Source organism: Moesziomyces antarcticus, assembly GCF_000747765.1.
Source record: "Moesziomyces antarcticus DNA, scaffold: scaffold_v10010, strain JCM 10317, whole genome shotgun sequence".
NCBI lineage: Eukaryota > Fungi > Basidiomycota > Ustilaginomycetes > Ustilaginales > Ustilaginaceae > Moesziomyces > Moesziomyces antarcticus.
In genome coordinates, this window is record NW_014639000.1 from 109,242 (window position 1) to 122,637 (window position 13,396).

General features: G+C 59.8%; 8 protein-coding genes across 8 annotated transcripts; 4 read left to right on the forward strand and 4 right to left on the reverse strand.

The window, feature by feature from the left end:
- Positions 1-1,107, forward strand: PAN0_010c3960 (p-loop containing nucleoside triphosphate hydrolase protein; the record flags this gene model as incomplete). Its single annotated transcript, XM_014800416.1, has 1 exon — positions 1-1,107. One exon carries the CDS (start codon positions 1-3, stop codon positions 1,105-1,107), a length of 1,107 nt encoding a protein of 368 aa, XP_014655902.1.
- A 247-nt stretch (positions 1,108-1,354) lies between these two features.
- On the reverse strand, positions 1,355-2,374 carry PAN0_010d3961 (alcohol dehydrogenase; the record flags this gene model as incomplete). The annotated part of the gene is made up of 1 exon (XM_014800417.1): positions 1,355-2,374. One exon carries the CDS (start codon positions 2,372-2,374, stop codon positions 1,355-1,357), a length of 1,020 nt encoding a protein of 339 aa, XP_014655903.1.
- Positions 2,375-3,165: 791 nt separating this feature from the next.
- PAN0_010d3962 (sterol-binding-like protein) lies at positions 3,166-3,976 on the reverse strand (the record flags this gene model as incomplete). The annotated part of the gene is made up of 3 exons (XM_014800418.1): positions 3,166-3,366; positions 3,572-3,646; positions 3,884-3,976. The coding sequence occupies 3 exons, from the start codon at positions 3,974-3,976 to the stop codon at positions 3,166-3,168; spliced, it is 369 nt and encodes a 122-aa protein (XP_014655904.1).
- A 233-nt stretch (positions 3,977-4,209) lies between these two features.
- On the forward strand, positions 4,210-5,083 carry PAN0_010c3963 (uncharacterized protein; the record flags this gene model as incomplete). The annotated part of the gene is made up of 3 exons (XM_014800419.1): positions 4,210-4,434; positions 4,519-4,884; positions 4,976-5,083. 3 exons carry the CDS (start codon positions 4,210-4,212, stop codon positions 5,081-5,083), a joined length of 699 nt encoding a protein of 232 aa, XP_014655905.1.
- A 462-nt stretch (positions 5,084-5,545) lies between these two features.
- PAN0_010d3964 (adaptor protein complex sigma subunit) lies at positions 5,546-6,302 on the reverse strand (the record flags this gene model as incomplete). The annotated part of the gene is made up of 4 exons (XM_014800420.1): positions 5,546-5,578; positions 5,687-5,797; positions 5,887-6,219; positions 6,297-6,302. 4 exons carry the CDS (start codon positions 6,300-6,302, stop codon positions 5,546-5,548), a joined length of 483 nt encoding a protein of 160 aa, XP_014655906.1.
- A 244-nt stretch (positions 6,303-6,546) lies between these two features.
- On the forward strand, positions 6,547-8,634 carry PAN0_010c3965 (MBOAT-domain-containing protein; the record flags this gene model as incomplete). The annotated part of the gene is made up of 1 exon (XM_014800421.1): positions 6,547-8,634. One exon carries the CDS (start codon positions 6,547-6,549, stop codon positions 8,632-8,634), a length of 2,088 nt encoding a protein of 695 aa, XP_014655907.1.
- Positions 8,635-9,456: 822 nt separating this feature from the next.
- PAN0_010c3966 (uncharacterized protein) lies at positions 9,457-10,296 on the forward strand (the record flags this gene model as incomplete). Its single annotated transcript, XM_014800422.1, has 1 exon — positions 9,457-10,296. The coding sequence occupies one exon, from the start codon at positions 9,457-9,459 to the stop codon at positions 10,294-10,296; it is 840 nt and encodes a 279-aa protein (XP_014655908.1).
- Positions 10,297-10,499: 203 nt separating this feature from the next.
- On the reverse strand, positions 10,500-12,902 carry PAN0_010d3967 (uncharacterized protein; the record flags this gene model as incomplete). The annotated part of the gene is made up of 1 exon (XM_014800423.1): positions 10,500-12,902. The coding sequence occupies one exon, from the start codon at positions 12,900-12,902 to the stop codon at positions 10,500-10,502; it is 2,403 nt and encodes an 800-aa protein (XP_014655909.1).
- Positions 12,903-13,396: the final 494 nt, after the last annotated feature.

A 13,396-nucleotide genomic window follows, 5' to 3' on the forward strand; every position in this document is an offset into this window, starting at 1 on the left:
ATGACGACGGTACAAAAGATCAAGGAGATCGAAGATGAGATGAACAAGACGCAGAAGAACAAGGCGACGTCCTATCATCTGGGTCAGCTGCGTGCCAAGCTGGCCAAGTTGAAACGCGAGCTCATCACGCCGTCGGGAGGCGGCGGCGGTGGGCCGGGTATCGGGTTCGATGTGGCCAAGACGGGTGTGGCGTCGGTAGGATTCGTAGGATTTCCCTCGGTGGGCAAGTCGACGCTCATGTCCGGTCTGACAGGAACGACGTCCGAAGCAGCAGCATACGAGTTCACCACGCTCACCTCGGTGCCCGGTACGATGAAGGTGCACGGTGCGCCGATCCAGATCATCGACTTGCCCGGTATCATCGAGGGCGCTAAGGACGGCAAAGGTCGTGGTCGCCAAGTCATCGCTGTGGCGCGCACGTGCAATCTGATCTTCATCGTGCTCGACGTAGGCAAGCCCTTGCGCGACAAGGCGATCATCGAAAACGAGCTGGAAGGCTTCGGGATCCGGCTGAACAAGAAGCCGCCCAATATTGTGGTGCGCAAGAAGGAGAAGGGCGGAATCGCCATCACCAACACCGTGGCGCTGACCAAGATCGACCACGACGAGATCAAGGCGGTGCTGTCCGAGTACCGCATCAGCAATGCCGACGTGTCGTTCCGCCAGGATGCAGGTATCGAGGAGCTCATCGACGTGATCGAGGGCAACCGCATCTACGTACCCGCCATCTACGTGCTCAACAAGATCGATTCAATCAGCATCGAGGAGCTCGACCTGCTCTACAAGATCCCCAACTCGGTGCCCATCTCGTCGCAGCACTGGTGGAATGTGGACGACGAACTGGTGGAGAAGATGTGGCAGGAGCTGTCGCTCGTGCGCGTCTACACCAAGCCGCGCAAGGCGACACCGGACTACTCGTCGCCCGTCGTGCTCAAGACCGGAAGGTCGACCGTCGAGGACTTTTGCAACGCCATCCACAAGGAGATCATCAAGCAGTTCAAATTCGCCATGGTCTGGGGCAAGTCCGCCAAGCACCCGAGGGGTCAGCGTGTAGGTGCGGACCACGTGCTCGAAGACGAAGACTGCGTCACCATCTTCAAGCGCTAGAGCCCCTTGGCCCGGTGCCGGGGGAGATGGCGTTCAAGTGCTGAACACCAACGTCTTCCTCGCGGCTCCACATTTGCACTCGAAAGCCTCTTTGCATCCAATTTGTACTTTTGTTCACCCTCCGCATCGTCACTCGTAATCCGCGACTTGCATGGCTCGCTCAGCACATTCTTCCTCGCTTGGCTGTGCACATGCACTACGACTGATAAGATTGGCAATTGGTGCAGGTCCAACCAGGGCTAAGGAGCTAGAAAGCGACAGTGGCCATCATTTCGGGCTCATACCTCGTGCCGCTGACTTTGAAGCTGTTGATGATGGCGTCGATTTCGTCTACCTCGCTCTTGTCGAGGCTGACGTTTGCGGCCGTGTTGTTTTCAATGAGGTACTTTTCCTTCTTGGTGCCTGGGATCGGAATGATGGCGTCCGACTTCTGCAACAACCACGCCAGGGCGATTTGGCCAGGGGTGGCGTTCTTCCTGCTGGCGATTTTGCGGATGTCGTCGACGAGTTCGAGGTTCTTGGTAAAGTTGTCTCCCGTGAAGCGCGGGTTGTAGCGGCGAAAGTCGTTCTGCTCAAAGTCTTCGACCGACTTGTACTGGCCTGTCAAGAATCCGCGGCCAAGGGGGGAGTATGCAACAAGGGCGGTGTTGTTGCGTACACACCAGTCGAGGATACCGTTTGTGAGCACATCCGGAGTCCAAGGGCTGAGTTCGATCTGAAGCGCATCGATATGCACCACCTCATTGGCGGCTTGGAGCTGCTCGAGGTTGTATTCGGATACGCCGATGTAGCGAATCTTGCCTGCATCCTTGAGCTCCTTCATCGCTGCCACGGTGGTGGTGACGGGAGTCTTGGGATCGGGACGGTGTGCGTAGTAGAGATCAATGTGGTCGACACCCAGACGTGCGAGCGAGTCGGAACAGGCCTGGTGACACCACTCGCGCGAGCCGTCGAGCTCCATCTTGCCGTCCTTGATGTTGATGATGAACTTGGTGCACAGGAACACCTTTTCGCGAGATCCGGGATGGGTACGGAAGAACTCGCCGATCTGCCCTTCATTGTAGCCCAGCTTGCCCGAGCTCATGGGTGAATAGACGTCGCTAGTGTCCCAAAAGGTCGCTCCGTCCTCGAGACAGCGCGACAGCACCGCGTTGACCGTGGGCTGGTCAACTGGCTCGCCATAAAAGGCTGCCAGTCCCATGGCACCGTAGCCGATGCAGCCGACCTTTTCGCCGGTCTTGCCAAACTCGCGTGTGGGAATGGTCATTTTGAGGTCAAAGTTGGTTGCCTTTGGATAGAAGGTGGACGTGGGTGCTCAGATGGGCGCTCTTTATAGCTTCTTGTATTTTGGGCTTGGTCCCGGCGTCGAGGGCGCTGCCGAGCATGGCGCGGCATCTTCTCAACACACGGACATAGCGCGGACCACTGGGCCCACTGTACCCACGGAAGCCAATACGCCGTTGTAGCAACGTACTGCACTTGTTTCCCGCGCCGCGGGCGAAGTGGAGGCGCAGAGGTGGAGGTGGAGGTCGAGTGGTTTCGTGCGACAGCCCGCCCTGCGTCGCCCTCGCCTCTCGCCATCAGACTGCCAGCCATGCGACTCTCCGTTGGAGGGGTTCCGTTGGAGCCGCCGACAAGATCTCGTCGAGCTGGCCGAGCATGCTACCCCGCCATTCGCACAGTTGTTCCTGCAACTACGGACATGTTTGGCGCGAGAACGTGCGATGGAATCGAGTCTGTGCCCCGCAGTCGGACTTTCTTTGTCGAGAGTCGAACAAGCAGGCCTTCCTGTGGGCATGAAGGGCCCTGATCTACAATACAGCAACCGCCGGCACACGGTCGCATACGGTGGCTTCTCAAAGAGCGACGCACGCTCCATCGGCGGCCTTAGGGCTCCTGCCTTCAACCTCACCAACCTCGACATGATGGAACAGAGTCTCGGCAACGGACCCGCACGGCACGCAGCGCAGGTGAAGCGCCGATCCGGAGAAATATTACAAGCGTCGACTGTATTGGCAGAGCGTGGCATGTGTGGGAGAGCAGCATGGACCGAGACGCTCAGAGCTTGGACTTCTGGGCCTTGAGCACGCCGTCGAGCTTGGTGGCGAGCATGATGTTGCCCTTGACCTTGAGCTTGCCCGACATGAAGGCCTTCTGGCCGTTGACCTTGCCGTCGGCGAGGTCGATGAAGGTGTCGTCCGAGAGGTTGATGGTGACATCAGCCTTGCCCTTGGCCTTGCCCTCGTAAGCCTCGGCGTTCTGTTGGAGGGTGGTTCGAGAAGAGTCAGTTACGTGAACAAGAAGGAGGTGGGTCCACCTGCCAAGCATCCGGCTCCTCACTACCGGGCAACTGCTCTCTCTCATGCCCCAACAGGCAGGCAAAGGCGAGAGCCCAGTGCAGAGGTAGCGGCGAGGAGAAGATGGATGTACGAGGGCGGGGCGGGGAGGCGGATTCGAAACGTACCTTCTTGAGGTCGATGGTCCAGACGAGCTCCTTGCCGCCGGCGTTCTTGACGTGCATCTCGAAGACACCGTTGGTCTATAGAGCCGGCACAGACAGATCCCAGCAGAAGTTATAGGGACGGAACGGAGAATCGTAGCGTTCGAGCGCAGACGCAAGGCGAGGTAGCAAAAGGGACGTTTTAAGCGGATGAGAACAGTCAGTCATCAATCCAATCGACAGTTTGGGCGGGCGAGCGGCGTATGCGAGCCCATCTGGACATCGCAAGCAGACAAGCAGCCACGACGAGGGTTAAGGCGAATTGCCAAAACGTACCTTCTTCTGGATGTCCTTCTTCTCCTTGTCATCCATGGTCTTGAGACCCTCGGTGATCTGCTCGAAAAGAGCCTGGGACTTGAAGTCGGACATGGCGGCTAGTGTATGTGTGTTGGGGTGGGGAGAGAGAGAGGGAGAAAGAGAGTGGTGCGTATGGTGGAGTGGAAGGAATCGATGGCTGGATGCGGGGGCTGGATTTATGTAGTCCTGGCGCGGGCTGGATGGGCGTGAATGCGTCGGCGTCGCTGCTGCTGCTGCTGCTGTTGCTGCTGCTGCTGCTGCTGCTGCTGCTGCTGCTGCTGCTGGCTGGGCTCTCTTTGACTCACATGGAAGCCGGCGCTGTCGGGCGAGGAGAGCAAGCGATCTGGGGAAATTGGCGCCCTGTCTCGCCCTGCGCATCCTTTGCTAACGGCACCGTGTCGGACGGGCGGTCGCAGTCGCAGTCCAAGCGGCCCCCACCCGACTCGACGCCCAGCAGGATGATGCAGCGTCAGGCGCGCCATGGCAGGCCGACTCAACTCCACCTGCTCGACTGCCCTTGGTCGGCTAGCGTGAATCCACGCATTTTGGCATTTCCAAAAGCAGCGTGAAAGTGTCGAGCTTCGACAAAATTGGGCGGCGCCGCACCTCGCCAGTCTGTGCTCGAAAATGGACCCGGCCAACTCGGTGCCTTGGCTGCGGTGCTGCTCGCCCAAAGCAGCCAGGTCGAAAAGGCTCTACGCCGCAGATTGGCGCTCCGATGCGCGACGATCGGCATCTCGACTGCTTTCCTACTTGCCTGGCAGCAGCAGCCAGCAGCAGCAAGCAGCAGCAAGCAGCAGCAAGCAGCAGTGAACGCATGCCGCAGCGAGCAGCACCCCTCGAGTCTTTTGTTTCCTCGTGAAATGCCGCCTGCTCCTCGCTCGTTGCTCGCCGGCGACGGATCTCCCCACCTCGCAGATTCTCATGCGCACCTCGGTGTCACCGCGAGTCAAGGCGCCCCGCGCTTGCTAGCTTGGGACGTTGCTCGGGCGCACTGTTTGGCGCGGTGGTGGTGACCCGCATGGCCTGGCGGTGATGACCGGTCGACCGCTTTGCTCGGGTCGTCCCCAGCCCCTCTATCCTCCCAGGCTCGTTGTCCCGGCCTCGTTTTTTCGCCAACAGGACGTCGAGATTCGACCACAACATCGAGCTCTGCTGCTACATCTGCTTATGCTGTGAATGAGCATGGCATGGCACGGCGAAGACACGAGTGATTGGGACTCGCTTTGGAAGAGACAAACCAGCGCGCTCCTGCAGGTCCTTGTTGACAGAACGAGCGAGCAAGTCGAAGCGAGACCCCACATTTTCGGCGCCCACGCCTCCGGCTTTATGTTGGCATGCGGTGGGCTGGCGAGCAAAACCACCCAACAACTCCCCGCTGCCGGCGTCCGTCTTCCCGGTAGCTCCTCGCCTGCCGAGCTTCGTGGTAGGATCGGCCGATCAATTCGCCGATGTTGCCAACCTCGATGAGCCCAGTTCGAGCACCATCAAGTCCGCTCGAGGCGCACTCCTCTGCAGAACGGGTTCAAATGCTGTTGCGCGAGGCGATAGTGTACAAGGTTGACAAGAGACGGAATGCACAAGAGACTGAATGCAGAGGTGAGGATCTAAGGGACCGGCAAGAAGAGTTGGTGACAAAGTCTAGCCGGACCTGCTACCAATCCTCGCCAGCGACTGTGTGCAAGGTGAAACGAAAGAGAAAAAGGAGCGGAGGGAGAGCGTCAGCATTCGCGTTTGGTTGACAGGGCGGCGCACATCGATGGATGCAGAGAGACTACGTACGTCTTCGGACTGTTCGGCTTCTTCGATGGCGTCGCTTTGACTGACGGTTCGTAAGACCGACTTTTTCGACGACTCCTGCATCTCTCCTGCAATGATCAGCTCGTCGAGGATCTGCAGTCCCAGCATCACACGCGAAGAAAGATGTACAGCGTCAGTATCAAGTGCTACACCGAGCTGCATGCTTTGGGGCGAAAACGTACCGCATATGCCTTCTGAAAGTTAAAGATGAGGTCGAGCTCGCAGACGTTTCCAAAGTAGCGATCGAGCACCTCGACGTATCGGTGGATGATCTCGAGCGTCACCAGCTCGTTGTCGCCCTGGCTGATGCCCGTCACAAAGAAGAGCGACGCATACCGCCGATACACCACCTTGCTGTCCTTGTACTCGAGAAAATTGCACATGCGCGTGCGCCGCGCCAGCACCAGCTGCGTCACGTCCTTGGTGATCTTGAGCTTCGCCTTGGGCGACATGGTGGTGAACCACTTGGCCAAGCGCACCTTGCCCTGGCGGCTGATGAGCAGGATCCAGTTGATCTGTCGTGCAGACCGAGTAGAAACCGGAACGCATGAGTATACCCTCTGAGCCGAGTTCGAGGTTGGCTGGAACTTACCGCCATGGTGCCGAGTGCCGTGGGTGCTGAGATGCGATGGTGGCGCCGCGGTGACGAGCGCGTGTAGCTGGAATGGGTGAGATTGGTGGCAGTGTGTCCCGAGCGCGTGTCGGCTGCGTTGCAGTGGAATTGCGGAAGGACGCGCGTCAGCCTGACTAAGCTGCCGGTCCAAGACCAACACCTCGCGACCGTTGCGTGGAGGCGGATTTGAGCTTTCGGGCGGATTTGAGCTTTCGACCTGCGTGCAGCAATGCGAGGCTCGAACTCGAACTGCAGCCGAGCAGAGCATCCAGGGTGCCACCACCTGCTCGCTCGAGCAGCTTCCGACCTTGCACATCCCAACGCCTTCGCGAGTGGCTCTTGGCTGGCTGCAGCATCTGCCATCGTCGAGCTGGACACGTCGAATCGGCACGCGACCGGGCAGGGCATGCTCCCGACTCACTTTGCCAGTGCTGCCGTGTCTGCGCAGCATGCCGAGCAACCAACCATGGCCACCTATCCACCCACACCGAAGGCAGGATCAGCAGCTCGCCCTGTCGATGCGACTGCGCCTTCCGCGCCTTCCAATCCAGTGGTGCGACGAGTGCTTGGCTCGCGTGGCATTGCATCCCTCACCATCGACACGGGTGCGCTCTCGGCCCAAGCTGCCAAGCACAACGGCGCGGCACCGACACAATCCACCGCCACCGCACCGCGGTCAGCAAAGCGCGGGCGCTGGCACACGCTCGAATTCAAGCTGTACTATGCGGTGTTCGTGGTGGTGGTGCCTCTGATGGTGTGGGTGCCGATGCGTCTGAGTCGCCCATCGAATCCGAACTACTACACCTACTCGGGCCATCTCAAGCCGGGCTGGATTGCGGGGCGGCTGCGCGACGATAGCGACTTTCAATACCGCTCGTTCCGCGACTACGTTCCGGCGCTCGTATGCATCATGGGCGTCTATCTCGCGCTCTCCAAGCTCTTCACCTGGCTGCCATCGCCCGCACCAAGATACTCTCGCGTCGATGCAGCGGCGTCGACATCATCGCCGAATCGCAAGGCCTTCCTGACGGTGTTCACCGCGATCTTTGTGTTTGCGCTGCACGGCTTCAACTCGATCAAGCTGTTGCTGGTGGTGGTGGCCAACTATGCACTTAGCAAGGCGGTGGGTGGGACACGGGTGGCGCCGGTGGTGGTGTTTGGGTTCAACGTGGCGACGCTGTTTGCGGTGCACTGGAACGACGGCTTCGAGTACGCGCGCATCTCGCCGGCGCTGGCGTGGCTCGAGGTGTTCAAGGGCCTGTTGCCGCGGTGGCAGATCAACTTCAACATTACCATGCTGCGGCTGGTGTCGTTTGGGCTCGACTACCACTGGGCGCAGTGCGAGTCGGAAGCGGGCGCAGCGGCGGGGCGAGCGATGGGCGAGGTGGAGCGCGAGGATCGCGAGGCAACGTACGTGGAGCGCACACGGCTGACGCAGGCGATGCACGAGTACAGCCTGGGCACGTATCTGCTCTACGTGCTGTATCCGCCGCTGTTCATCGCCGGGCCGATCATGACGTTCAACGACTTTGCGCACCAGTTGCGGCGACCGTGTGCGATCGAGCGCACCACGGTGGTGCGGTACGCGGCACGATTCGTGGTGTCGCTGCTGACGATGGAGTGGATCCTGCACTACGTCTACGTCAACGCGATCAAGGATGCCAAGGCGTGGGTGGGTGCTTCGCCCATGGAGCTGTCCATGATCGGCTTTTGGAACCTCATCATCGTGTGGCTCAAGCTGCTTATACCCTGGCGCTTCTTCCGGCTCTGGGCCATGGCCGACGGCGTCGAGGCGCCCGAAAACATGGTGCGCTGCATGGCCAACAACTACTCGACACTCGGCTTCTGGCGCTCGTGGCACCGCTCGTACAACCTGTGGATCGTGCGGTACATCTACGTGCCTCTCGGCGGCAGTCGCAACCAGATTGCAGCAACGCTGCTCGTCTTCACCTTTGTGGCGCTCTGGCACGATCTGAGCCTCAAGCTGCTGGCGTGGGGGTGGCTGATTACGTTTTTCATCGTGCCCGAGGTGGTGGCGCGCAAGGCGGTGCCGTACAGCCGATACGGCGGTGCGTGGTGGTTCCGACACCTTGCGGCGGTAGGTGGAGTGGGCAACGTGCTCATGATGATGACGGGCAATCTGGTCGGGTTTGCGATTGGCACCGACGGCATGCGCTACATGATCGAGCAGCTGCTGGGCAGTGCCGAGGGGATGCAGTTTATGCTGGCGGCGTGCGCTACGCTGTTTGTGGGCGTGCAGGTCATGTTCGAGTACCGCGAGGAAGAGCTTCGTCGCGGTATCGACCGCAAGTGCTAACGTCCCTCATACACTCAATGCTAGAATCCATATAGATGTATAGGCACGGGTGCGTATGGTGTGTAGCAGTGGCAGTTCCAGTTGGGCGAGGCGGTTGGATTTTGTTGGCGAGTGTTAGAGTGTGATTTGTGGTTTGCTTTTAGCCCCGCCGCGACTGGGTTTGCTGAGGGATGATGCCGTGCAGACGGCAATTGGATGTGCGGGGCGGCCAAAATGCTCGCCAAATCTTAGAAAAATAAGTGAAATGGCCCGCTCTGTGCATGGTTCGCGGCTTGTTTGGGCGGCTGGGCTGAGAGATGTCCAGGTTGCAGCTCCGACGATCCGCCTCGCATTCGACCGGGCCTTTCAGCTGCAATGCCTGCCTCCCCTCGCCCCACGCACCGCTTCTCCACACGTCCCCACACCTTCTGCAGCAACCGGCAGCTTTCATGCTGTCACCAACTTACTTCGATGCAGACACACGAAGCACAGATCGTCAGAGCGAAGTACATGAGGCAGGCGGCAGATGGAGTGTGGGCAGGCGAGGCGGGGCTGAAGAGGAAAAAAAGGTGTTTCTGGGATCCTCGGCTAAAAAGCGGAGTGTTCCTGTGTGCATGCGAGCGGATGAGCGGTTGGACAGATGCAAATCAGGTTTCCCCATGCCGTTGTGATCCTTTTCCCCCATGCGTCTGAGCTCGGCCGCTTCAGCTGCCAGCCCTTTTCCCCTGCCTCTTGGCTTGGGCTCCATCCACCATCGTCCTCCGTCCTTCAACCTCCTTTCTCCACCTTGATCTAGTACGGGATCGTAAACGCTCAGCACCACATCATCTTTGGGCTACAACCATGGCGCCTCCTCATTCGCGACCGCCGGTTGCACCGCAACTTCTCGAGATCCCACTGCAGCTTGCGATCGTGGCGTTTGCGGTAACGCTGCTGGGCCTGAATGCATGGGACTATTCGCGATGGATGATTCTGCGCGAAAAGGCGACGATTACACAGCTGGTGACGATCAACGATAACGGCATGCTCAACGTGGTTCTTGCCGGTATGATCATCGCGGCGGTTACGTTTGCGTTTGGAAACCTCGCCGCGTTCCTGGCGTGCGTGCAGTTCCCCAAGCGTCGTGGAGAACGAACCGGCAAAGGAACCTACGGCTACATCCTGGTGGGACTTGTGGAACTCGTTCTGTCCGGTGCATTGTTGGGCATCGCCGCTGCTTACACAGCTTATGCAGTCCAGAAGCATCCCACTTTCGAGAGGGGTCCTAGCTACCAGGAACCCTTCACTGACGGACAAAAGGTGTTCCTCCGAGCCATCTATGAGATGTTCAAGAACGGTCAGAACGTCAACCCTCCCACACAGACCACTCAGTCCCTCTCGGCGCTGGGTCCGTGGGCACAGATCAACAACATCGAACAGGCCAATGCCTTCCTGGCCCAGAATAGGTATCTCAACTACACGCATTACCGCATCACAACCGCGATTAGCTGGGTCACGCTCGCAACCACCTTCTTCGTCATGGCCGTCCACTTCGCTTTGCCCCTCGTCCTCAAGGCGCTCGGTATGACAAGACCCCCCAAGGGCCAGGAACCCGCGCGTGCAAGCTCAAGAGTCCCCGTCGGCTACGGCGATAAACGCAACAGAGCCGCAGGCTACCAGCGTGAAGATTACGCCGAATACTAAACACCCCCTGCCATCCTGGACAACCTTTGACTCTCTCGACTCTCTTTCTTGGCATCTGCTTCGCTTTTTTTGTGTCCGACTTCACGCTCCTTTTGTGTCGACCCGACGGTGGACCGCGTAATGTAATGTGCTGTGTCCCCACCTGATCCAGATTGCGTGTTGGAGATCAATTGAGAATGCATTCTGGGGTATGAGGTGCGGATCTATGGGGTGAGGAGGCTGAGCAGCTGGCGGAGCACGAGCAGCGGCATGCGCACCAGCACGCGCAGCCAGTCGGTCGCCAAGGGCGCCACATCCGTCGCTGGCACCGGCTGCACCTCGTCGTCTTCCTGCGCACTGCTGTGCAAATGCGGGGCTGCGGCAAGGGGCACGTCCATATCGACTCGGTCCTCTTGCTCGTTGTTGTCCAGTGCGTGCGCATCGAGCGGGAATCTTACCTCGACGGCTGCGGGGTGGGCTGCGACTGGGTCCAGCATCTCGAGCCAGGACTCTTGCACATCCATCTGATCTGTCGACGGAGGATGGTGTGCGGCCGCAGCCTCAACGCGCGAGGCCTCGACGATGCGCGTCAGCTCGTCGATACGTGCCACCAGCGCACGGTTGGTGCTCTGCGTCGCACTGAACAGCATCGCCACCACTGCGGTGAGGAAGAGCGTCCAGAGCACGTGCGACGCACGCAGAGCTACGTGTGCCGCGCCACTCCCAGCCTCTCCGCGAGCGTGCGATGCGTGCGCAGCACGTGTAGCGTCCTGCGTCAAAAGCTCCTTGTGCGCAGCTATCACCGCCAGCGCCTGCCGTATGACCCCGTCGCTGTCGGTTCGGCCACCCTGTTGGATCGACTGCGGGTCATGGTCCTGCAGCACCGTCTCGAGCGAAGCGTCGAGCGCGTCTCTTGCCTTCTTTGCGAGTACCATATTCGTAATGGGTGGCGGTGACGGGTCCACCGCCACCAATGTCTGTTTGTCGTGCTCTTGCACCAGCGCCGAAGGCACAAGCAGGCCTCTGGGCAGTCGATCCAGGTCCAACTCCGAATGTGACAGATCGACCGCGAGTGCCCCACGCACACTGATCACAACAGTCTCCGAGCTCTGCAGAACAGGCAGCAGGCCAAGCGTGATGACGAGCATTTCCGAAGATGCACTCGGCACGGACGGCTCTGAAGGCGGCTGCGATGGCACGGACTTGGTGCTGGCGGACGACTGGAGCGAGAATCGCCTCTGCTTGGGGTTCGTTGGGCGGCCATTGTCGAGCGAAAAGTCGTAATCGGCATCATGGATGCCTTTTGGCGGAGCGACCTTGAGCAGGTCTTCTTCCTCGGACGGCTGCTGGCCTGGATCGGGCAGGATGACCATGTCGCCGAATTCGGACGCCGACAAGCCGCGCAGCATGGCGTTTGCACTTGTTTGAGGCTGCCGAAGGGAGGAGGTCGCCGAGGATGCGACAGCGCCGAAGGACCAGCTCAGGATGCCGCGTGATGCATCCGCCGCATCCACGCGCCATGAGCGGAGCGCGGCGGGAGCATGGAGCTGCACGTATAGCTGGACCTCGCGATCCAGACCAGGAAAGAAAGGCTCGTCGAGCCGCACGTTTGCTTCAAAGTCGAGCACTGTCTCGTCGGTGTCCGCATCTACAGACTGTCTGGGACGGTAGGTGATGGAGGAGCGGGCTGCCTTTGCTCTCAGTGCGTTGGGCAGAGTGGCCTGCGAGGTTCCTGTCAGCGCGAGATCGCCAGCATTTTCCGATGCGAATCGAATGACGAGCGCGTCGCAGGCTTGAAATGGTCCTGCGATGGATGAGTCGTCTTGATCGGCACCGGCGTCATCCGTCGGGGCGATGCCGGTGAGCGTGTCGTCGTCCTCGTCGTCAAACTGCAGTACGCTACCGGGCGAGCGAGTCAGCGAGTTGGTGGACGAATTGCGACGAGAGGACGGCCGCGGTGCCGAGACCGGCAGGACGGGTGGATCGACCTCGACGGCGATGTCGGGCAATCCGAGTTGTTGGCTGATGGAATCGTCGATGGTGAACTGCAGGTAGTTGTTCAAGCAGAAAGGTACAGCCATGCGCACCGCAAAGGGCGCCAAGGGCGGGCGGGAGACAGGCGTTGCAAGGAGATGGAGCGTCACCATGTACATGCCTCCACCAACCTGGGAAGCGGCGGGATCATATTTGGATCGCAGTAGCGCGACACCCTGATCGGAGCGAACGACCTTTGGAAGTGCAGCGCGGTCAGCGGAGGCTGGTGACGAGCCTGTGCGCGCGTTTCTGGGCGACTCGAATTCGATGAAGCTGTCGTCCATCTCGTGATGGAGGGAGAGCGGGATGCCCAGATTGCTGGCCGCAGTGGCCGCTGAAGTGGACAAGGCGGGTGCCGCTCCCGAGGCATCGAGACGGTGGACGATGGCCTCGTGCAGCTCGACATCGGGATCGGCAAAGAGGAGTAGCTCTTCTTCCAGACGATCCTGGATGGAAAGAAGATGGATCTTGAGGAAGAGTGTGTAGTTGGCTCCCTTGCTGGACGCCTGGCCCTTGAGCACGAGTTTCTTACATATCCTGGAGCGGGTGGAGGTCGTTCCGCGTCGAGGCGTGGAGGGCACAGCTTCGACCATGACTGCGGACGGCTCGTTACTGGCGGCTCGTTGTGGGCGGCTCGTCCAGGGTCAAAAGCAGGTTGACGTCAAGCTATGGGTGATGACTGGCATTCAGGATTGGGCACAAGAGGCAAAAGCGAGCTGCAGCGACGCTCTCGAGGTGGTGCGGCAGCTCAGCTCACGGCAAGCTGGGGCGAGATGGACAGGACCGTGTCGTACACGCAAGCGAGTCATACACGGGATGGATAGTGCTGGTCAGGGGTGCCTGCTGCTGACCCTTGTGTTGGCTGCAGCCGGGGACGGTGGGGTTGAGCAAGGATGCGGACCGGACCCATGCGTCCCAAAGGGCACAAAGCCCTGGCCTTTGCAGCTGTCACTTTTATGTGACTCTGGAAGGACGAGGTGCGGAGTGGGGATTGTGATTTTGCCGAACAATGTGACACTTTGCCGAAAGTAACACCCGCGGACTTTTGCGAATTTCCGAAAAGTCACACCGCGTCTCAAAGCCTTGC